General features: G+C 45.4%; 1 protein-coding gene across 2 annotated transcripts in view; it reads left to right on the top strand.

Moving 5' to 3' along the window:
- The first annotated feature begins 986 nt into the window (after positions 1-986).
- Positions 987-23,841, top strand: part of ABCB7 (ATP binding cassette subfamily B member 7) — an 80,838-nt gene continuing 57,983 nt past the window's right edge. For both annotated transcript variants that reach the window (XM_014607145.3, XM_059732807.1), the window contains exon 1: positions 987-1,161. In XM_014607145.3, coding sequence (XP_014462631.2) covers positions 997-1,161 — 165 coding nt within the window. In that variant the 5' untranslated portion in view covers positions 987-996. The remainder of the gene's footprint in view (positions 1,162-23,841) is intronic.

The raw sequence follows: 23,841 nt of genomic DNA, 5'->3' as shown, positions 1-23,841 counted from the left end.
CAATAATGAATCCCTACTGACTTTCTTTTCACCATTTAGTGTTTTGTAAACTCTGGTCACGTCCCACCTCGAGTGTCTCTTCCAAGCTGAACAGGCCTCACCTCTTTAGTTTCTCATGTGTATGCCCCTCCGTTAGGGATGCCGACTTTGAATCTATTCTGCGAGGTTTCATCACGAGGTCATGCCATTCGTGGCTTGACATTGGGAAGGCAAATGCACATGACTATTACATTTTAAAAACCTGCTGGACAACTGCATAAATCAGATTCAACGTGCATTCCCGTCCTCACCCCCATCCCTCTTACGTTCGTCCCTCGCTCAGGCGCTGTCGTTCCCTTCTGGCTTTTTTGTCATCTTTAGTTTCACGAATGCCCTGGCATTTATCTCCTGGTGGCTCTCAGCAGCCTCCTGGAGATTTCTCTCCAATTCCTGGAGACGGGGGGGGGGGCACTCCGGGAGGAGGGTTGCCCACTCTACCCTCCACACCGCCAGGCCTTCCTGTTGTCCTTTTCTATCCTTTCTGAGTGCGCGAGGGGGACGGACCGGAACTGGGCAGCCTCCTCCAGGGGTGGCGGCACCCTGGGTTTCAGAAGGGGCACGACGCCCCTTTCCGTGGTGCGTACAAATTCCCTTCTGAATACTCCCGGACATTGCAATGGCCCTTCTGAGGGCGGCGGAGCCCCGCCAGCCTGCCGCACCTCTGCCTTGGGCGGGAACAGCTAGGGTGGCACAGGTCAAGCTGGGCTCGTGCAGCCCGGGCGAGGGCTGGACACGCGTGCAGCAGCTGCTCGGCAGGGAAACGGGGCCTGCGGCCTCCCACAGACCCGCCCGCACTGGAAAGACAGGACGCGCTCTCCGATGGCGCCACGCGCGAGTCTCTACTCTCCCTGCTGAGAGGGATGGAAACGGGCGTGGCCTGTCTCCGGCCCCGCCCCCCGCGGGGCCCCGCTTCCGGCCGTGCCACCGCCCCACAACCCCCTGCGGCCCGCGGCCAAGATGGCGCTGCTGAGGGCTCCGCCGAGCCTGGCGGCGGCGGCGCTATGCCGACGGCGGCTGCTGACGGCTTCCGTGCTATGGCCGGCGGCGGGGGCAGCTGCCGGCGTCCACTCCTGGGCGGACGGCGGGCGGCGGCGGGGCCGGGCGCCTCCACGGACCGACCAGGTGCGCGGGCGACGGTTCCGGGCGCTGACACGGGGGGTGGGCGCCTTGTTCCGGGCGGTGGGTCTCCACCTCTTTTGTACCGGGGCCCATTTGTGGCCAGTCCCCGGCACCCCCTCTGCAAGGGGCTCCCGCGTTTTTCTCCTTGAAAAGAAAACCCGTTTTGAAAGTTTTGTTCTGTTCTTGTGACCCACTTTTTGGGTTGGTTGGGAAACGCTGGGTTAGGGGACGGGGAGGGATTGGGGGGCACAGGGTGAGGTGGTAGCGTGGGGGGCAGAAGGTCAGGCAGGCCTGTCGGATACTCATAGGGAAACATGGCGCACAAACTGTCCCTTTCCTCTGTTGTTAGAAAGGGACTTGGTGTGGCCCGCAGAGGCCTTGGGACAGCGAAAGCAGGGAGGGGAGCGAGGGGCAGAGGTTAGTAATAAGTGCTCCCAGGTGGGGCAACGAGCAGAGCACAGCGGCCCCCGAATAAGTCCGTGGAGCCGGCGGATGCTACCCACAGACGGCCCAGAGATGAGAGTGGATGAAGGGCGGGAAGGTGGCTCCAGAGTCACCGGAGGTCCGGGTCAGGTAGGGAGCAGAAAGTGAGACTCAGTAACCTCAGAGGTTGGGTTTTTCTTCATAAGTGTTGTATAGATAACAAAAAATGGGTTGTATTTGAAGGGTGTTAACCAGTACATTTTAACTGACAGGGGTTTGAAAACCAGTATAGCCCAAGGAGAAAAATACATTTTAAAATGTAATGAGTTGGGGTCAAAGCTAGGGGTGTATATTTTGAAATGCAAATAATAATTTTCACTCTGGCTAGGAAACCTGTGCCTCAGGATAGGAAGTGTCTGCTGCTACCATCCCCAACCCCATGTACTGTAGTCTTAAGACAATATAATTTTGCCTATTTTTTGTTGTATTTTGTTAAAGCGGTCAAGTTTGGTATGTAAAATTGCCTGGGCATGTTGAACAGTAGAAAATATTTACTGATTATTTAAAGAATTTTGCTGACGTTTCTAGTAGAACACCTTTAGTGTTTTTCACTAAAAATGGTGAAATGTGTTGAATAAGATGTTTACCAGAGTATTTATTACATATCATTTTCTGTTTTCATTTCTTTTACTCTTTGCCTTTTCTTGACATTTTTTATTCTTTATAGTGATTAATGGTGTATTTTTCCACGGACTGTTGTAATGCAGTTGAGATTAGTACTGTAATTCCAAAAACAGTGGTCCTGATTTTAAGATACTATTATTAAAGTAAATAACCATAAAGGTTGATGTAAATTTGGCTGAAAAGCTATTTATAATCTAGTTCTCCGACATTAAGTATACTTGAATCCAGATTTTTTCACTGCAGTGTAGGAGATTTAAATTTGCTAGCAACTGCAGTAACTATAGAAATGTGCTTTTGCAATTCTTTCTGTTTAAAAGGATACAAAACTTGTAAGCGACTTGACAGCAGAACTGTACTGGGAGTCACAGGGCGGTGGGGAGAGAGGCTGTGATAGCTAATTTCCTTGTGCAAACGCAGTTCCAGTCGGATGATAGTTTTGCTCATTATGAAATGCAATTTGGATTCAGTGTAGAAATTGGACCATGGTTTTTAACTGAATTAAGGGGCAAATTTGCTCAACTCCAGTCGAAAGCAAAAAATGGAATTTCCACCTGATACAAAAATTACATTGGTGTTTGTTTCCATCCTGAATTGAATAAGAAGTCAAAGTATCAAAAATCATTTTTGAATGAAGAGTTCCGAGTCATCATTGAGTTAATCTCCTTCACTTGACTACTACTCTCAAGATTTGTATGGCTGTGTCAGAAAGGAGATTGCATCAAGGGAGCTGCTCTTAAAAAAGTGTCAGGTTGGCTGAATGGTCTAAGGTGCCAGACTCAGGGCCTAGCTGTGGGTGGGTGTTCTGGTCTCTGTATGGAGACATGGGTTCAAATCCCGTTTCTAACACAAATGTTTTCACAGTGGCAGAAAGAGATCTTGGAGTCATTATTGATTCCAAAATGAACATGGGCTGCAAACGTGAGGACGTGGTCAGCAAGGCTAACCACGCCTTGTCATGCATCCATAGATGCATCACAGGCAGGTCCAAGGAGGTGATTCTCCCCCTCTATGTGACACTGGTCAGGCCGCAGCTGGAGTACTGCGTCCAGTTCTGGGCACTGCACTTGAGGAAGGATGAGGCCAGCCTTGAGAGGGTCCAGAGGAGGAACACTAGCGTGATCAGGGGGCAGCAGGGCAGGCCCAACGGGAGAGGCTAAGGGACCTTAACCTGTTCAGTCTTCACAAGAGAAGGCTGAGAGGGGATTGGGTGAGACACTGTTCCCCTGAGCACTTCCCAGAGTAACAAGGAACAACATCCAGAAGCTGTTTGGGAGTAGGTTCAGGCTAGACATCAGGAGGCACTACTTCAGAGTCAGGGTGGCCAGGATCTGGAACCAGCTTCCAAGGGAAGTGGTGCTGGCTCTTACCTTAGGGGTCTTTAAAAGGAGGCTTGATAACTACCTAGCTGGGGTCATTTGAGCTTAAACTTAGTAGGGGTCATAAGAGCCATGTAGTCATTCCTGCCCAGGGAGGGGGTCGGCCTAGATGATCTGCTCAGGTCTCCTCCATCCCTACTTGTATGAAATTATGAAACCATGAAGTCCAGCCACCGAATTAGGCTGATGAGAACAGGAGCAGAAAGTACTTGGAAGTACAGCTCCCATGAGGTACTGCATCTCTGTAAACAAGTTCATGTTTGGTTCAGTTCAGCAAACCAAAATATTTCAGTTCAGACTCAGCCTACACAACACAATATTTTTAGTTTTCCAACAGGAAACTGATTTTTTTGCTGGGAAAAATCCCAGTAATGAGGAACAAACATATTCTCCCCCCTCCAGCCCTCCCTCAAAACGATGTAAGTGGCAAGATCTGATTTTAACTAAAGTTCTTAATGTGTATTTGTAGTAGCAGGGTCTTTAAATATAGATGTGATATATTGTATATTTATCTATGTTGGCATTTTATTTTAAAATATGGAGCAGTATAGCATGTTTGTTCTAGTAAGTATGATATACTGTGATTTGAAAATTACATCCTTTGAAGAACGATTGGATTAAGCCTGAACTGAGTATCTGAAATATGATATCTTTTGCCCAGTTTAGTCTGTGTGAATCTTTCCTGCACTGTCAGATGATGCATCAGGTATAAACCAGGTTTCACATCCTTTGTCTCTTCTGGCTGTTCTTTTTTTTTATTTGTCCTATTAAGTACAGTAAAGTTTACCCCCTCTAAGTAAGTGTTTGCCATGCACAACTGCAGCGCAGCATGTAGGCAGCCAAGAGTGCAGCCTGGTGGTGTGGAGAGCAGTCGGGTCCATCTGGTAAGTCTGTTGTGGGCGGGTGGGGCGGGGGGTGTGGCGGCGGCGATTGAGGCCCCAGCAAGGGAGGGAGTGGGGCTGGTGCTGGTGCTGTGGCAGGGACAGGTGCTGCACAACCGGGCAGGGCAGAGGATGGAGCTGCAAGAGGCTTGTCTGGGAGGTACAGGGGGCCCGCCGCAGTACACACCCTGGGAGGGCATGGGACCATTTCCCCCCAGATCTGTGCGTCGGGTGAGGGCAGGCTGCCGCTGTGGGCTGGGGCCGGGGCCGGCACTTGGCTCTTCCTGGCAAGGGGATGGGTTGGGTTGAGCTCAGGGTGGGTGGCCGTAACCCCCCCCCCCCCAGTGCTGTCACTGCCTGCCCAGAGCTCAACCCCGGCCCAGTCCCCTGCTGAGAAGAGCTTGGCGGCGCCCTGGCCCCAGCCTACAGCGGCAGCCTACCCTTGCCCTGCACACAGATCCGGGGGTACCCACTCCTCTCATGTCCTCTTGGGGTGCGTGCAGCAGTGGGAGCTGCTCCCTTCCCCCCCCCCCGCGCAACCCCCAAATGAGCGCTCATGGCTTCATCCAGTGCCCCACCCTGGCTGTGCAGTACTTGCCCCAGCCCCACTCCCTACATCACCACTGGTGTCTCGATATGCCGCCCCCCCCACCCTCCCCCCTTCTGCGATTTACCAGCTGAACACTGCTCTCCAAGCTTCCCAGCTGCGTAGGAATCAGATCGATATCAGCCAATATCACTTGCTAAAAATTAGCCATCGGTATTGCCCCAAAAAATCTCTATCAGTGCACCCCTAGATATCTTTAGTGTAGGTGCTAGGAACCTACTGCTGGCAGGCTGAATCTGGCACGTGGACACAGGTTGGGACAAACATTAGTTACAGGCACTCTCTTTCCATGCTGCAGTGGGACAAGCAGTAGCAGCAGCAGGGTCCTAGCACCCACTGGTCATACCAGTCCTCCGCTGGAAAAGGATGGACATAACACTTGAGTTGAATGTAGTAGTTTGTTCTTTTGAGCTGTGGGCTGAAGCTGATCAACACAGCTCAAGTTGTACCAGTTTGCAACAGTTTTTTCTTTTGGATGTTCCAACTGGCTTGCATGTTAATGCCTCGTTATAAAAATCAGAAGGCAAAAGAAAATGAGGAGCTAGCCAAAGCCTTGCTTTGGTTTGACTTTATTATGGTTCTTGTTAGATTTCTTTTCCATGACTGATAGTCAGGGATCCTGGTTTTCTCTGTTTTAAAAATCCCAACTTCTCTGATGCATCCAAAATTCTCTCATTAAAAACCCCCAAATCTGTGTTTTTCCAAGATTAAAATGAAATGCCACTATATATTTAGGTATTAGTTGAACACAATGTTTTATTGATATGTTTACAACTTTAAAGCAATTTGGAAGCCTACCAGTGCCTCAATCATTATAATAAAATACATTCTAAATATCTATATATTTAAAAAAAAAAATCAAATATCAAATCACAAAAAATCAGCACTCCCCCTGTTCCCTTCACTCACCAGGACTTGGGTCCAGCTGTGACTGTCCTTCTTGCTGCTTTGTGGTGCTGAGCAGTAGGGCTGTATGAAGCTTCGGTCGCTGATTCAGTTCGGCAGAGATTTGGCCCGATTTCATGATCGAGTCTCTGAATCGAATCAGGAGACCCTTTAATCTCTCCAAATTGAATAGATTTGGAAGGATTTGATGATTCTGACATAGACACAGCTTGAAATGTTTTTTCTACATGCCTCATGGTACCAGGTGGCTTGTGAATGCTGAGATGCTGGGACAGATGGATCATCCTACAGGAGTGCAGGGGATTCCCTAGCACGTTCAGTAATGGACCTCCCACCCTTCGCCCCCAGCTCGACAACTAGTACCTCCTGGGTTTGGGGGGGCACCCAGGCTCTCTTCATGGCCGATAGCTGACCTGGGGGGGGTGCAGGGTGGGGTCCTCCGCTGAGCATGTGCTGAGGCCAGCGGCAGCACCACAGTCTTCCTGGTGCTTGGTGCAAGCTGTGCTGCCGCTGGCCCCAGCCTGCGGCAGCAGCCTACTGAAACCCCAAGTGCAGATCTGGGTGGGCCCGCGCCTCCCAGGAAGAGCTAGGGAAGCGGTCAGAGATCTGGGGAATCTAACTGGGATCTAGATGTCAATATCAGAGCAGTCCTTCCCCCTCTTTTTCCCCTCCCTCTCCTTAGTTTTTGGTTCCCTGCAAGCTCGGCTCTGAAACTCGGAAATGTTTTGGAGAATTTTGGAAATGTCAGAGCCTTCTAGTTCATTTCGGAGCTGTTTCAGAGCTTTCCGTTTCGATTCAGATTCAGTGCTTCAGGCACCGAAACAGCCTAAAACACCTCTGAAACGGCTGCTGAAATTTCGCACAGCCCTAGTACATGGGTAGTGGTAAATCTGGAAGGGGGTACACAAAAAGAAAAAGTTTGGAAACCTCTGTTTTAGTGTTCTGTTGTTAAATGGTGCAGTTCTTATGTTAGCTGTCCATGTGTTGAATGTCTAGTGCATGGCTAGTTTTTAATGCTTAAGTGATAATACATATCTTTTTGTTTATTTTACTTTGAATATTTTTAAAACTATCGAGCATGAATAACCTCCAGACATTTTGTTTAAAATTGGTTAGGAGTGTACTCACTTTTTTTTTTATTTGACTTGCTCTTTTTTTCTTTCTCCTCACCTCCCCTTCTCTCATGTTCCTTTTGGCCACGTTTTCCATTCTTTTCTCTCCTTCCCAACAATTTTTTTTTTTTTTTTAAGCATTATTCTTCTCTTCATTTTTCTGTACATGGGTGACTGGTGCTACCTTAGTCACAAGGGGAACGTGCCCCCCCAGTGACCAGTCAGCAACTGTGGGGCGGTCCCCCACAGCCAGTCTCGCTCCCCCTGCCCATCGCCTAACTGGTGAGCGTGGCCGGTCAGGAGGTGCATGTAGGGGGTTGCCACTGCTTTTATACTTTTATATTTAAAATGTACAGCACTTTACTGTATAACATCTAAGTATCGAACCACTTTTAAATCCCTGACAGTTTATGTCCTATTCCCTTGGAACTTGAGGGCAAAGTCTTTAGTGAAAATGTATTTTTGGTGAAAAAGCACTGTGGCAAGGAAGCCTCCCTCTTCTGCTGAAGTGCCAGAGGGGCTCAGAAAATACTTGGTAGTATTTTTGTTTATTACCTGAAGACAGTTGTAGCAATCATTAACTGGTATCTATTTGCATGAGTTGCATTAATGATGTATAACTCAAAATTCCAGTCATCAGTTATGAGTGGCTTTGGTGAAATACTCCATTAGATGAGATGGTGCCTTTTTTCATTCAGAAATAAACTTGGAACAATCAAAACTATCTATGCGATGCAGAATTTTAAAGTAAATTAGAGTTGCAATGACAGGCACTCAACTCAAAGTTAAGATGAATGAACTTTTCTTGTAAGACTATTGAATAGTTATTATTGCAGGACAATAATCATGGTAAGCCAGTACTTCTTATAGAAGTGCATTATTTATGATTCCCTTTTCATTACTGTTGGTTCTGATTAAATGCCTGTGACAGATGAAGTTCCGTCACCAGCTGAAATAGAGATTTTATCTTATTACTTCCTTAGCTGGGTAAATGACCAGGACTGACATAACCAAAATGACAACCCTCCTCCCCTCCAAAAAAAAAAGACTAGCTTCAAATGATGGTGGGGCCTTATATTTTTTAACTTGTATGAGACATTTAGAGTTGATTTTAAAATGTTGCCCTTAACCTACCTTACTGTGTTGAAGGTAGGATAAGGACTTATTTGTTAATTCATTTAATATTTCCCACTGTTCCAAAATCCTTTCAGTATTCACGTGTGTCTATTTTTTGTTTTTAAAAAATGTAAAAATAATTAATCAGCTTGAAGCAGTTGTTTTGTCCTTTTGAACAATATAAAAAAAAGTAATAGCTTTAGAAGATTCTAAACAGGAAAAAGTTCTAAAGTGAGAAATGAATAAGAAATAACATGGTCCTAAACAGTGCAGTGGTTTAAATATTTTTTTTCCATTTATACTCTTTTCATATAGAAAGGTTGGTTGTTTCTGATTGGTAATGATAAACTATAGTTTGCTGATTGTATAGAGTGACAACAAGAAAGTTAATTTCTAGTGTCTAGCTAGTGACTTGAATTGGTTTGGTCACTTGACCTTCTTTAAAATTCTGCCAGCAAACAAATACTACTTACTGAAATTTATTCGAATAAGCAAATGGTTAGATTTTGCATGGGTTTGTTAACATTTTCTCTCTCAATTTTCTTTTTAAAGGTTTCAATTATGCAATATAAATTAAAATGGATATTTTAAATTTTATAAGCAATGAATCTTTACCTACTCTTGTCTTAAACTCTCTGCTCTTCAGTGATTTGGGAATGAATTTGTAGTTAATGAAAACAGTGTGATAAAACATGGTATGTTACAAAAGTTTACAGGTTGCCTTGTACTAGACAGCTATCACCTGTGCAATGTGCAGAGTAATACCGCGAGGCTTCCATTCTTCCTTTCCTTACCTCTTTTAAGCAGTCCATACTTACTCAAGGATCAACTGCTGGACCTGTGGCCCTGAAAAGGTGGTAGGGGACAAATGTTTAATCCAAAATTCTGGTCTGATGCTTATTCTTCTCCCTCTTTATTAATGCGCGTTTCAGAGCTGTCGCTCCTCTTTCATTACTTTAAAACTGGTGTAGCCATCACACTTGGGTCTGCTTCAAGGTTGTTGTATGCATCAGAAGTAAATACACTTTTTTTGACAAACCTACTAACCTCAAATAGAAGATGGAATAGGAAGGCAAAAATAAACGAACAGTTCAAACTAAGCAGTTTTCTTTCTAATGCTCTTTCTGTATTAGAAACACTCTGTCAGTATAAGAATACCATGTGCTATACCAGCATAGCTCTGCTTTGTTAAACATGGCAAGAACCTACACTGTAACTGTCTCTTTATGAGAGAATTTTTAACTATAATAAATACAAATGGAAGAAAAGAGTCTATGTTATATGTGTGGAAATAAAGGCAAGGTTAAAAACAAATGTCTTTAGTATGGTGGAACTAATTTTTGCCTGTCATCTTCCTTATCATTTTACATTTGTGTTATAATCCATATATTTTAACTTGAACTGTTTGTCTCTAGAGTGTGATCTGAGGCAGGGCAGTGTACTTATGTTTTGTATGGTGGGGTTCTGTTGCAATTTGAACACTTGGGTACAACAGTAATACAATTCACATGTCCATTCTCCCCTCCATATTTCACTTAAATGTATCCATTGGCTGTGTCCAAAATGAAAATTAACATCTCCTAGTCACTCTGCTTTGGAAGAAGCAGACCTTGGTCACCTACTGGAGAGAGAGAAAGAGTTAGCTACATTAATCTGAAGTCAGGCAGAAGGCAGGGCAGGGTGGCACCATAGATAATAAGCCATCTTTAAGGTGTCATCCTGCTGTGCCTTTTGCCTGACTTCAGATTAATACGTCCAACTTTTTGTCTCCAGTAGTTGACCGAGGCCTGCTTCTTCCAAAGCAGAGTGTCTAGATGTTAATTTTCATTTTGGACACAGCCAAGGGGTACATCTAAGTGGGGGAAAAAACCAACAATGTAAATAATAACTTTTAAGTCTCTTGTTTGCATGGCATAGTATGGAACTGTGATCAGACTTCATTTCTTAATGTCAAATCAGTTTTGTGTTTCTATGAATAAATCTTCATCTCGCCCCCTCACCATGATTGATGTCGACGTGGGTGCATCCTGCCAGAGCTCCTCTTTGACTTAGGATCTCTGTTGGATACTAATGCAGAAAACCAGCATATTGGATGTGGCGTGGCTGGTGGACTTGGAGGAGCGATCTAAGTAAAGAATAATGCAGTCTTCAGGGAGTTTGGGACAATTCCCAGTGCATCCTACCTGCATCAGAAACAAAATCAATGCTAAAAGGATTATTTGGCCTAAAACAAATTTAAAGGGGGTAAAGTAGTGTATGATTTGAAAAGAGTAACAGCATTGCAACTGAGGAAAATTGTCTTGCAGTGAATCTGCAGGAGTTGAGAAGTATGCTTAGAGGTTCCTTTCAAAGTTCACATTGGAAATGGTAGACAGAAAAACTATATAAATTACTAGAAGGTTGAACAGTAAAAAGCAGAAAATAGACTTCAGTTTTTCTCGGTTTCTCCTGCATTATCTTGACATCCCAGCTGCAATGTGAAATGTGTGATAAGGTCTATGTTTCTGTGCGTAAATATAATACATTTTGTTTTGGTTTTATTTGTTTATGTGCTTTTGTCTCAACTTTTCTTAGCTCTTGCTTTTAATAAGCGGTCACAAAAAAAATCGGATTCAAAGTGGTATTCCAGTAAACCTTTTTTGCTTATATTTTGTATCACCTGTTTTATGGCCTAGTCTCCATAACAGAAGTGCACCGTGCAGTACAGCCCTACATGTGTCTGTACTCAATTTTTAAGTCCTTTTGACAAGACCCTGAGTTCCTGCTGGTTATGTTAATTGCCCTTGTGTCAGGCTGCTCAGAATCAGCAGACTTGCCATTTTCCTCCTGCCACCCTGCAGACAGCATTTCCTCACAAATACAACTGCATGTTGTCTTTTACATAATAATAGAAATATTTAGCTCCCTCAATTCCAAGCTAAGCATAAGACATTTCCAGTGGCCCTTTATTTGCCAAATGCACATTCCATGATCATAGAAAATTAGAGTTAGAAGGGACCTTAGGTGGTCATCTAGTCCAACCCCCTGCTCAGAACAGGACTATCCCCAGCTAAATCATCCCAGCCAAAGCTTTATCTAGCCAGGTCTTAAAAACCTCCAACGATGGAGATTCCACAGCCTCCCTAGGTAACCTGTTCTAGTGTTTTATTACCTTCCTGGTGAGAGAGTTTTTCCCCAATATCTAACCTAAACTTCCCTTGCTGCAACTTGAGATGATTACTCCTTGTTCTGTCATCTGCTACCACTGAGAACAGTCCAGCTCCATCCTCTTTCAAACCCCTCTTCAGGTACTTGAAGGTTGCTATTAAATCCCTTAGTCTCCTCTTCTCTAGACTAAATAAGCCCACTCCCTTTAGTTTTTCCTCATAAGTCATGTCCCCCAGTTCCCTAACTATTTTTGTTGCCCTCTGCTGGACTCTCTCCAATTTGTCCACATCCTTTCTGTAGTGGGGGCCCAAAACTGAACACAGTACTCCAGATGTGGCCTCACCAGTGCTGAATAGAGGGGAATAATCACTTCCCTTGACCTGCTGGCAACACTGCTACCAATGCAGCCCAGGATGCCATTAGCCTTCTTTGCAACAAGAGCACGATGCTGACTCATATTTAGCTTAATGTCCACTGTAGCCCCCAGGTCCTTTTCTGCAGAGCTGCTGCCCATCATCCTGCAGCTCTTCAGGCAGTAATGTCTTTCCCTATAGCAGGCTAGGAGCCTGGAAGATGACATCTCGAGGTGGAGAAGCAAAGGATAGGCAGAGTCCTCGAGAATTACAGTGACATCATGGCTCCACAACGGTGAATATTCAGGAGTAAATTCCCCTTTTGTGTTCTTCAGAATTCTGTATTCCTTCAGTTGGATCTTGCCTGAGTACCCAGTGTCAGTGAAATGTCCATGGTGATCCACCAACATTTGCACAGCTTACTTTTTGCCCTTTTCTATGTACTTGAAGGTAAGGTAGTGTGGCCAGAGTCTATCACCCCATCACAACTAGGGGAAACCCACTATAGCAAACTGAGTCATCTCGTTTCCTGCAGGTAGGAGACTCCTGATGACTTTGCACACCACTGATTTTTTTCCATCACGGCCTCGTTGCCCACTGACTGACAGCATTCCACCATCAGAAGCTTGCAGACCACTGTTGCTCTCCATTCCTCCCATATTAGGAATCTATGTTTGGAAAGGGGCATCCTGGGCCATTGAGTACCACATGTTCCCACAGTCATTCATTCATTTAAGGAATCTTCAAAAATCACCAGTTCGGACACTTGGCAACAACTATATGACACATTACCCAAAACACCAAGATGACCCTATAACATACCATAGGCCAGTCAGGGGGAACAAAGGCAATATCGGTGCCCTGCCACTGCTGCAACGGGGAAGTAACTGGTAAATATAAGTTCAGAGGATTCTAGGAAGAAGACTCCAAGCAGGTTACCTTGCCTGCTGGGTTTTTCAGGCAAGCTTTACTCCTTAAGGAGCTTTTCATCAGTCCTCCAAAATTGCACTGTCCTTAAATAACACACAAGCAAACAAACAAAACCAAACCTTTGTACCTCATCCCATGCACTTGAGGAGCTCTTTGGCTCTGGTTTCCAGCACGGCAGCCTGGCCTGCTCTGGCAGCAGGCAGTTGAACTCACCCACTTCCTCCCGTCTTGCTTGTCCTTCTGGGAGCTTTTAAAAACTCCTAAGAGGACACCCCTACCTGCAGCTGAGCCCTCTCAACAGGGCTCACCGTTCCCTCTTAAAGTTACAGACCACCCTGTTACAGAGACCATGTCTCACCCAACAGAGGAAGACGAATTCCCCAGAATCTGCCCAGAGGAAAATTCTATTCTGAACCCACGTGTAGCGGTTGGTTTGACCCTGGGCAGAAGAGGAGACCTTTTAGTCAGGAACCTCTGCATTTTGTAAGCACTTGCAAAAACATCAGGGCATCCCTGTTTTGTTTTGTTTTGTTTTTTGTTTTTTTTAAACCAGCCATAGTTGTGATCAGTTTTCCAGCATTTTGGAGGAAGGCAAAAAATCCTTATCCCAGAAGCCAGTGGCTTTCACAGAGGTGGAAAATAAAATCCTTTATGGTCCCTCATTCTTGTGATTGTTATAAATCTGCCTATTTCCATTCTAAATTTATCTGTAGCCATTTAATTTTGTGCTGGTGGTGTTTTTCAGCCTAAAAAGCTTTCTTCGTTCCTTTAATATAAAACCCAAGAACCTACTTGTAAAGGATAATCGCATCCCTTCTCAATCTCCATTTTGCTAAGTTAAACCAGCCAAGTGTCTTTTAATCTTTTTTTCTATAAGAAAAGCTCTCTATTCCTTTAGTTATCTCAGTGTTCCTTCTTTAAACCTTTTCCAGTTTTTCATCTTTTTTTAATGTAGGTGACCAGAACTGCACATAGTAATCTAAATGGGATCATAGAAAGTTAGGTTTGGAAGTAGAGCTGAGGGAGGGAGTGGAGCAGCGGCTGGGGCAGGTACGGGACAGAGTCATGGTTCGTCTGGTGGGTGCTCCTGTCGCTGCCCACCACTCATCCAGCGGCTTGTCCGGGGATCTGCGCAGGGTGAGCCAGGCAGGATGGAGCCGGGGGCTGCGCTATGCTGCTCTTGGGGCAGGCAGCAGCAGCGCTGGGCAGGGGCTACGAGGGGACAACGGCAAAATTTGAGGTGGCTGCAGCACCCCCCCCCATAACCCCTCTTCCAGTGTTGCTGCTACATGCCCTCAGCGCAGCGCTGCAACCTGCCCTGCTCAGTGCAGATTGGGGGACACTGCCCCCCCCCCCCCCCCCCCCCCCCGTGCCCTCCTGGATCAGTGGTGGGAGCAGCAGTGGCAGCCATCCTCTCCCTCCATATCCCCCAGACATCCCATTCCTGCTCCGCCCTGGCTGGGCAGCGCTTGTCCCAGCCCCAGCACCCATTCCTCCCTCAGCGTGGGGGCCCTTGATCTGCCCCTGCTCCACGCCCCTTCCCGCCCCTTCCACCACAACAGACTTACCAGCTGGACGCAGTTGTATTGGAAATCAGATCAGTATTGGCCAGTATGCTTCCTTAAAAATCAACTATTGGTATCAGCCCCCAAAATCTCTATCGATGCACCCCTAGTTGGAAGGGATCTTACCAAGCAGTTCCTCCTTGTCTCTTCTGCATATACCCTGCCTAATTCACCCTATCATTGTTAGCCTTTTTCATGGCTGCTTATGGTCATCTTGTAGTCCCTGTGTTCTTCAGTGGCCACCAATCTTTACATTCCCATCTTCTAGCCAGACTCCTTTTTTTGGCCCCTAAATGCATGATTGCTTTTCAAGCTGTTTAAACTTCATTCCATTTTTTCCTGCTCTGTTCCACAAGATTATCTACATCTTCCTCTCTATTAATCCTGTCGTATTCCATGTTGCTGATATTCTCCTGCCCTTAAATGTTATCTGCAAGCTTCATGAGCATGCATTTAGCTCCATTACCATGGTTGCTGATAAAAATGGTAAATGAGAATGGGATAGGTCCTAAGCCCAAATACTCGAGACACACTATATGTAATAGTTCTGGTATCTGTGCGTTGGAGATGCTGTAATGAGCCTGGCATGAAGTTCCAGGAATGTGGCCTTTGGCATTCAGAGTTCAGTAGCAAGTGTTTTTAGGTCTAAATAATGATCTGAGTCCACTTTTCTTGTTTCATGGGACACTATCATTTGCAGCTGGTTTGTGTGGCTTCAGCAGCTGCTGACTTTCATTTACTGTCTTCACCCTCCTCTCCTCCTTGGTATTCATATTTTCATTGCTGCAGACTGTCTGCTGTGGTGGTGATAGCTCCCACAAATGTGAACAAATCAGTTTCTCTGTTGCCCAAGGAAAAAAAAGACATGAGAAGTCTGATTAATTCAGCATCCATTTTTCTGAAAATTACATGGCAGAGACTGAGAACAGATGCAAAGAAGAGTACAGTGTTAGATAGAATAAAGGCACTTGTGAGAACTTGACCTAAATGCCTACATTTCTGTGAGAAAAGCACTAGTATCCCAACTGCTGTTGGCTGCTATGATGTGCCATATCATCAAGTTTCCCACGAGTAATGAACCAGGTGGTGGCATGTGATGCATACCTGAATGTTACAATTCCTGTTGACAGTACAGTAGGGCACTGAGGGGTTGTGACATGTTGGCAAAGGCAGCCAAATATAAAACACGGTAATAGTGTTGGCAGGTGTCTGCTCAGAACTTTTACAATAAAGTCTTGCTAGTAACACTGCCCACATCTCTTCAATGACAAGGGCTCATAGGATGAGCCCAAAATGCAGGCTCTTTTTTCTGAGTCATGGCACTTCCTGCTATGTGTGCCAAAGTTTCTGTGGTGAAAGCTGGCAGATTACTTATCTAATGCCTAGTGACCTAATGGTAAAAGTGGTAGGGGTGCACTGATAAAGATTTTGTTGGTGGATGCTGATAGCCAGTTATTAACCAGCCATATCGGCTGATACTGATCTGATAACTGATATTAACTGGGGGGGCTGAGTCAGGCTGAGGGTTGAATCATGCTGGGTCAGGCCAGGCAGCTCAGCTCTGCCCATCCCTCCCCGCCCCAGTTACATCTGAAGCATTCAGTGCCTTTTACAGTGCCCGCCCTACCCCCGGTCCACGCTGCGCCAGCACCTAAAATACTGCAGCAGCTGCTCTGCTCCAGCCCAGCCCGCTGGTGAGGGGATAGGGGTGTATCTGGGATCACCCTGGCTTATGGGCGGGAACCCAGGCAGCCCTAGCCCTGTGGGCAAGAGAGAACGCAGGCATATGAGGGCCCTGGTAAGAAGGCAACATTTTCAGAGAACATTATCAGCTACAACAGCCAAAAAAAAGCTGATAGCCGATTAATGTAAATTTCCCTTTTTATCAGTGCCAATCTGATAGGCAACTGATATATCGGTGAACCTCCAAAAAGTGGTAACATTCCCTTTTCCCTTCCCGACCTTGCTCTGAGCGTAGCTCTGCACAGCAATAACTTGAAAGAAAGTCCATTTAATCCTTGATCTTTTAGAGGTTAATGGTGTGGCTAATTATGCATGGCAAGGTGTTTTTGTGACAGGCACTTGTCTACTGGGAAATGGCACTGTGCCCTCAGTCACCCAGTAGTCTAGTAAATCACCATCGGGAGGAAATCCAGGTCATTAGAGACCAGAAGTTTAATCTGAATCTGCAATTTGCACTAAAGATAAAAGATATCTAACCTCTTTTTAAAATGTATTAAATGCAATGTATCAGCTAGCACAAACTGCAAATGAAATATGAGACTCATTGCCACATTTTCAGAACTGGACTTGGATTTGGGGTATCCGGCCTGAAGTTTCATATTTTAGTTCTTAATTCAGAAGTCCCAAGGGCCTGGAGCTTTTATTGAAATCACTGTGATTGCAAAATAAGCACTTTGCTAAGGACTCTTTTACAATGTACACAACTTTCCTTTTGAAAGGTTACTTTTGGTATTCTATTTGACAAGGAGGGAAACATATCATTTAAAAAAATCAGTGCACTGAAGCATAATCTCATGGAACTAAAAATCATACTATAAGAAGCTATATATTTTTGAGCTGAGAGTGGGCCTTGTATTCTTGACAAATATTTTGAAAGGCTCTTTTTAAAAAAGATTTCTAAAATGTGGCATGTTAAATACACAAGGGGGTTGATAATTAATTCTCAAACTATTGCTGCATAGCCCAGTTTAATCAAATAAGGAATAAAGTTACTTGCATGAAAAATGACTAATTGTAACCAGTGTTCCTTCTAAGACCCCCCTCCTCAATGGCAGTAATTTCTTGACTGAGCTGAATATGCTGAAGAGCCCAATTTTCAACTTTCCTCCCCATTCCCATACTCTTTATTTTCCTCCCCACTGTCATTCTCATTTTCTGTATTAGTTTTTCATTCTCTTCATTCCTCTACCTAAATTCAGTCCAACTCTTTTCAATCACTTTTTTAACAAGCTGTTTGCCCCTACCATTCCTATTGTCCAAGGATATAGTTATATTACAATCACAGGACTGACTACTAGCTTTAAACTTACTAGCTTGCATACCACCAGGAGTCTAGCATTGAGCTCTACATGTGCTAATTTACCTTGCTAAGTAATATGAGAAATACTTAAGACTTTCTGCTTATTCTGCCCCACTCCCAATCCAGTTATTCTCTTTCTGCATTTCCTTTTCTTCTCCCAAGGCCTAAGATAATACTCCATATAGGCAAAAATTGGATCCATCCCAAATCAGTTTGAGCTATTTTTCCAAGTGTTTGTAAAGCACACCACTATAGCATGGAGCTGTCTAGAGTAGTGCATTTGAAACTCAGTAAAATCTGTAAATGTGGATGTTCCTTGAATGAATATTTTTTGGTAATCTTGATTCTATATGTTTGTATTCAGATCACTGATGTGTTAGGCAAAGTATGTATAGCATTTAAACCACCAGCAATGATTATGATGTTCTAGGAATATTTAATTTTATATGCTATTGATACCAGACATGCTTCATTTGTTTAAACTATATAGTTATTAGATTCCCCCACATTTTGTCAGGTGAAGAGAATTGATAGCGCTAGAAGATGGAATCTCTTTGCAGAGCAGGTACAGCATTAAAGCATGGCAATATAAGCTTCCACCCCACCTCCTCGGGCTTTCATACTGGTATCTTCTTTCTGACTTTCTTCCTGCTTTTAAGAATGTGGTGTTCTCCTGGACTTTCCTTCTGAGAATGGTTTTTTCAAGGAGAAGCACGGGAAAGAGTTTCTTTCAATAAGGTACAGGACTGAAAGCCACAAAAATTGGGTTAGAGTTCCAGCTTTATTACAGATTTTCCTTAAAAAATGCATGTGATTTCTGTACATCCAGGCCCTCATTCATAAATTTAGATTTTCTTCTTCTATACAAGTGTATTGGGTGGCTTATTTAAGTAATACTTGTTTAGAAGGTGTTACGCTTGAGGGAGAACGAGCTCATATCAATATGTCTCCATGTTCTGTGGGAAAAGAGCAGGCCATAAAAAAAGGCTGGGTATCCCTACATCCATCTCTTCTTCTACCATAGATTTCATAGACATTTGGGCTGGAAGGATCATCAAGTCCAGCCCCCTGCCCCAGGGGCAGGAAGTCAGCAGGGATCATAAGATCCCAGCAAGATAAACATCCAAGTGTGTCTCGAAGGTGTTCAGACTGGGTGCTTGAACCGCCTCCAGCGGTGGGTGCTTGAACCACCTTGGGGGCTTGGACAGTAAAGAAGTTCTTCCTTATGTCCAGCCTGAATTGTTCCTCGAGCAGTTTATTACCATTCAATCTTGTCATCCCGTGGGGCGCTCTGGTGAATAGTTGTTCCCCCAGATCCTGGTGAGCACCTCTGATAAATTTATAGGTAGCCACCAGATCACCCCTGAGCCTGTGCTTTTCCAGGCTGAAGAGTCCAATGGTTCTCAGCCTCTCATCATAAGGTCTGTTTTCCTGACCTCTAATCATGTGTGTGGCTCTCCTCTGCACCCTCTCAAGCTTCTCCACATCCTTTTTGAATTGTGGAGCCCAAAACGACACAGTACTCCAGCTGCGGCCTCACCAAGGCCGAGTACAGCGAGAGAATGACGTCCCAAGATTTGCTGGAGGAGCATCTATGGATGCAAGCCAGTGTTTTGCTCACTTTACTAGCCGCAGCATCACATTGAAGGCTCATGTTCATCTTGTGGTCAATCATGACCCCCAAGTCCCTTTCAACTGTAGTACTAACCAGCATAGCACTGCCGAGCCTATAAGCATGCTGCAGTTTTTTCCTCCAAAGGTGGAGAACCTTGCATTTTTTGGTGTTGAACACAATCAGGTTCTTGTCTGCCCATTTCATGAGCCTGTCAAGATCTGCCTGGATCACCGTCCTGTCCTCAGGTGCAATGGTGTTTTCTCCAGTGCAGAAAAACAACAGCTGGCCCAATGAAGTACCACTTTTTTTCCTAGTCTCCTTGGCAGGTGCTAATATAGCTGGCCACAGGTCATTTTAAGTGTAGCTTCAGAAGTCTAAACCCCTCATCTGAGAACATGTGGAAATGGACATTGTTGTTTCAGTTGTTTGAATTATTTCTCCTCCTTCCCCTCCCCCCTTCTGCCTCCTGATGATGTTAGCACTGAAAATATGGTTTCTTTGTATTTTTTTTTTTTTCTTGAATTGCTTTACTTACTGGTCCAAACTTATCCCTGGTGTCATTGTGTTGACTTCAGTGGAACTGAAGACATAGAAATGTTGATATTTTTATTTTGACTTTTAGGGCACTGCTATGTGAGAGCTGTAAGGCATTGCTAAAAAAGAAAGCACTTTGGGCTTGAGACTTGTGTATCTGGTTTTTAGAAGAAATACATAAAAGTGGAGTGGTGACTCTTCCCTTCGCACCAACACACGAACCAGAAAGGAATTAATACAGTGTTTAAGTGTTGCTCTAACAACACGGGGGCCTATAGGCATTCTCTTGTAGACCTCTGTAAAATATAAGATGAGCTACTAGCAGGTGATTTAGGCTCTGCATATGTTAGCACTTTTGTGTTAGGACCTAAAACAGTTCATGTGTTTGTACAGCAAAACTTCTTCACCCTGCTGGAATTGGACTTTCTTAACAAAGAAATTAATGATAAATGAAGCTCAGCCTCCCTTCAAGTTGTACCAGTCCTAAGGTGCCTATCCTAGGACTGCTCAGCCCCAGACTTCATTTGCTCACTGTCTCTAGCTGTTCAACTTCAGCTTCCTTACATGGAGGAAGACAGCAACCCTCTTGCCTCAGTGAGTCAGCAGAAGCTACTCAGCATTTCCTTTGGGGATCAATGTCTAACAGGGTGAGATGTTTCAGGCAAATGCTGCAACCTGCTCCAGGTCTTTAATCCTTTGTTGTATTTGTACAAGTATTGCACGAGAATAGTTTTGCTGTCACTGAAGTTGATCCTACAAGGAATTTATACTACGAGGGCCTGGTGTCTGGAGGTACTGAGATGGCCTAGGTGAGACTCCAAAGTGTGGAAGAGGTGAGTTTCACCCATGTTTCCTAGAGGACCAGATTCTGATCCTCTGCGAAAACAGCCACTTTCCCAGTTAAGAAGCAGCCTGCTTCAGAAGAAACCACTGGTGGAATAAGTTATGATTAGACTCTGAAGAAACGTATTCTTTCTGGACTTCAGGAAGGCCTTCGACACTGTCTCTCACCCCAGTCTCGTTAAAGAACTAGGGGACTGTGGCATCAACACCTACACAGTCAAATGGGTCGCTAACTGGCTGGAGGGCCACACTCAGAGTGTGGTGGTGGATGGGTCATTTTCGACCTGGAGGGATGTGGGCAGTGGGGTACCCCAGGGCTCGGTCCTCGGGCCCACACTGTTCAACATCTTCATCAGTGACTTGGACAAGGGGATAAAAAGCACCCTGTTCAAATTTGCTGACGACACTAAGATGAGGGAGGATGTGGGCACGCTAGAAGGGAGGAATAGGCTGCAATTGGACCTAGACAGGTTACGGGGGTGGGCAGTTGAGAACAGGATAGGTTTCAACAATGACAAGTGCAAGGTGCTGCACCTGGGGAGGAAGAACCAGCAGCATACCCGACATTGTGGGGACGCGGTCAGGAAGGCCAACCACACCTTGTCATGCATCCACAGATGCATCTTGAGCAGGTCCAAGGAGGTGATCCTCCCCCTCTATGCAGCACTGGTGAGGCCCCGGTTGGAGTACTGTATCCAGTTCTGGGCACTGCACTTCAGGAGGGATGTGGACAGCATTGAGATAGTCCAGAGGAGGGCCACCTGCATGATCAGGGGACAGCAGGGCAGGCCCTACAAGGAGAGACTAAGGGACCTGAACCTGTTCAGCCTCCACAAGAGAAGGCTGAGGGGGGATCTAGTGGCCTGTTACAAACTAGTCAGGGGGGACCAGCAGGTATTGGGGGAGTCCCTGTTCCCCCGAGCTCTACCAGGAGTGACTAGAAATAACAGACACAAGCTGGCAGAGGGTAGATTCAGACTAGACATCAGGAGGCGCTACTTCACAGTCAGGGTGGCTAGGATCTGGAACCAACTTCCAAGAGAAGTGGTGCTGGCTCCTACCCTGGGGGTCTTTAAGAGGAGGTTAGAAGAACACCTCGCTTGGGTCATTCGACCCCAGTACTTTTTCCTGCCATGGCAGGGGGTCGGACTTGATGACCTGCTCAGGTCCCTTCCGACCCTACCAACTATGAAACTCTTGGGAGCCAGTAGAGTCTCCTCTGTTTGTTGGACGAAAGACCAACGCACGGGTTCAGCAACCAAGATCTTTTTTGAGTGACACACACAGATCAAGTGGGGAAAAGCAATGCTTTATCTAAAACCATTCGTACTCTCTCACACACATACACACAGGGCAATCCACTGGTGCTCAGGTTCAGTCATGATGGCCAGTCGCAGCACCTCTGGACACAATGATCTTATGGGAGGGATGCCGGTAGTTTTTTCCCCGAGTTGATGTGGATGGCATACGAGGTTGTCAAGGCGTGGTCTTCACTGTCCTTTTATACTTAGTTTAGGTAGACTTTGCAGGCCCTCATCCATACATGCAGACTTTGCTGCAGTGCACTTAGCTAGTCACCTTGTTGCAGTTGAGCTGGCTCTAGTCGTATACCTCATGGCTTAGACCTGCAAATGGATGGTAAGGCTTAGATATGCAGATGGGAAGATGGATGGGAAGGAGTTACTTAGATTTACAACATCCGGAGACAGGGGAGACACTTGGGAGGGGAGATATGCTTGCACCTTATCTTCTTGTAGATGATTTGAATTCTTCTTAAAGCTGCTTTCTCAGTAGACCTGGGTATGCTTGATACCATATTCATTCACTCACTCATGCATTCATCTAAAATCAATTTTTGATAATATTTTCAACATATTAAGCATCTTTGCCTTAGGACTTCACTCCATTGCTCCCATACATTTTTCTTACTAAATTTGGGAGGAAGTGGAGGGGAATGGGAGGAGCTTGATTTTCTTTGCTGTTGTTAGCAGAGTGGTATGAGCCTTCAGTAGGTATAGAAAGTATTTGAATTTGTGGGCTTCCAGAGTATAGGGTTGTTATATCTGTAAAGTCTTTTTATTTATTTATTTTAAATTGTAACAGATTTATCTGCCAGTATTTGAATCATAGATCCTCACTTTCTACTGCAGCTGTGGCTGTAACATACTTTTACAGTAAAAAAACCTACAATGAGAAGGCCCATCTTCATGGACAAGATTAAGCCACTTTAATCATGTCAGGGCATTGCAGAGTTATAACTGAGAATCTCAACATGACAGTTTTAGGATGTCAGTGGGACCTTCAAAAGGCCTTCTTCCCAGCAGGATCAGAACTGTTGTAGCTACAGCCACAATTAAACAAAATTGTTGACAACAGACTGCTAGCATTTTCACCCTGCACAGGCTTTTTGTCTGAATGTGGATTTTGAATATACTTCTGTTGACAATCAGGCTTATGGCAGATGTTAGAATGAAGGCATGATTAACTTCATAATCACCCCATAAATAGTAGCTCTGCCATACATCCAAGGAATTAATGGCAGGACAAAATGAGAAAGCAGCCACGAAAATATTCCATAAAAGACGTGTAACACTTTTGTGGCTGGTTTCCACCATGCCTTAAAACACATAGCAGGGTAACTGAACCAGTTTAAGATTCTGATGTGGTCCCAGGGCTGGAACTGACAGGGCTGCAGGGACCCAGCTTGGTGCATGGCAGGAAGTATGATAGGAGGGATCAGATCCCATTTCCCAATGTGTGCCACGGGCCCTAAAGGTATAGGTAGGGTTACCATACATTTGGGTTTTCCTGGATATGTCCTCTTTTTGGGTCCTCCCATCTCCATCCTGGCATTTTTTTTTAAATATTAGCAAATGTGCAGGATTTTGCTCTGCCCCCTTTTTTCTGGCACTTCTTGGCTTGACCCAGCAAGGAAATGCTTGGGGCTGGGAGCAGTAGGGGAAGATGATTGGAGGCTGGGGCGTCACATGCTGTGTGCACGGGCCCTGGGCAGCTGCAGATGGGGGGGGGGGGGTGTCCGCCAGCGCTGGGGTGCAGCAGAGCAGGGGAAGGGGGTGGGGAGGTTCTTTGGGGGCAACAGGGAGCTGCATAGGGGGCAGGGGGCTGTGATTCAGGAGTGAGGGGCACTGGCAGGACTATGGGGAGCAGGGGGCTGTGGGTCAGGAGTGAGGGGTATCAGCAGGGACAGGGGGGCTGCAGGTTGGGAGTGAGGGGCACCAGCATAGTGAGTCAAGAGTGAGAAGTAGTATCAGGGTTGGGGGGTTGTGGCTTGGAAGTGTGGGGCAGGGCACAGGCATATCACTGCCCCCCCTCTCCAATCATAACCCCTCTGCTCTCCCTGCCTTCACCCCCTACAGGTGTCCTCTTTTTTGAAACTGGAAATATGGTAACTTGTATAGGTTAAAAAAAAAAAATCACTAGTTTCTTTTTTCTATTTAAACAAAACAAAGCAAATCTCTGTTGGAGCATTGACTGCATTGTCTAGGTAGTCCTCCATCTTCAGAGGAGGCTTCCAAAGGTGGTGGGTG

The sequence above is a fragment of the Alligator mississippiensis genome, chromosome 8 (genome assembly GCF_030867095.1).
Source record: "Alligator mississippiensis isolate rAllMis1 chromosome 8, rAllMis1, whole genome shotgun sequence".
Taxonomy (NCBI): Eukaryota; Metazoa; Chordata; order Crocodylia; family Alligatoridae; genus Alligator; species Alligator mississippiensis.
Note: the sequence above shows the minus strand (reverse complement) of the source record. Positions and strands in the feature narration are given on the sequence as shown.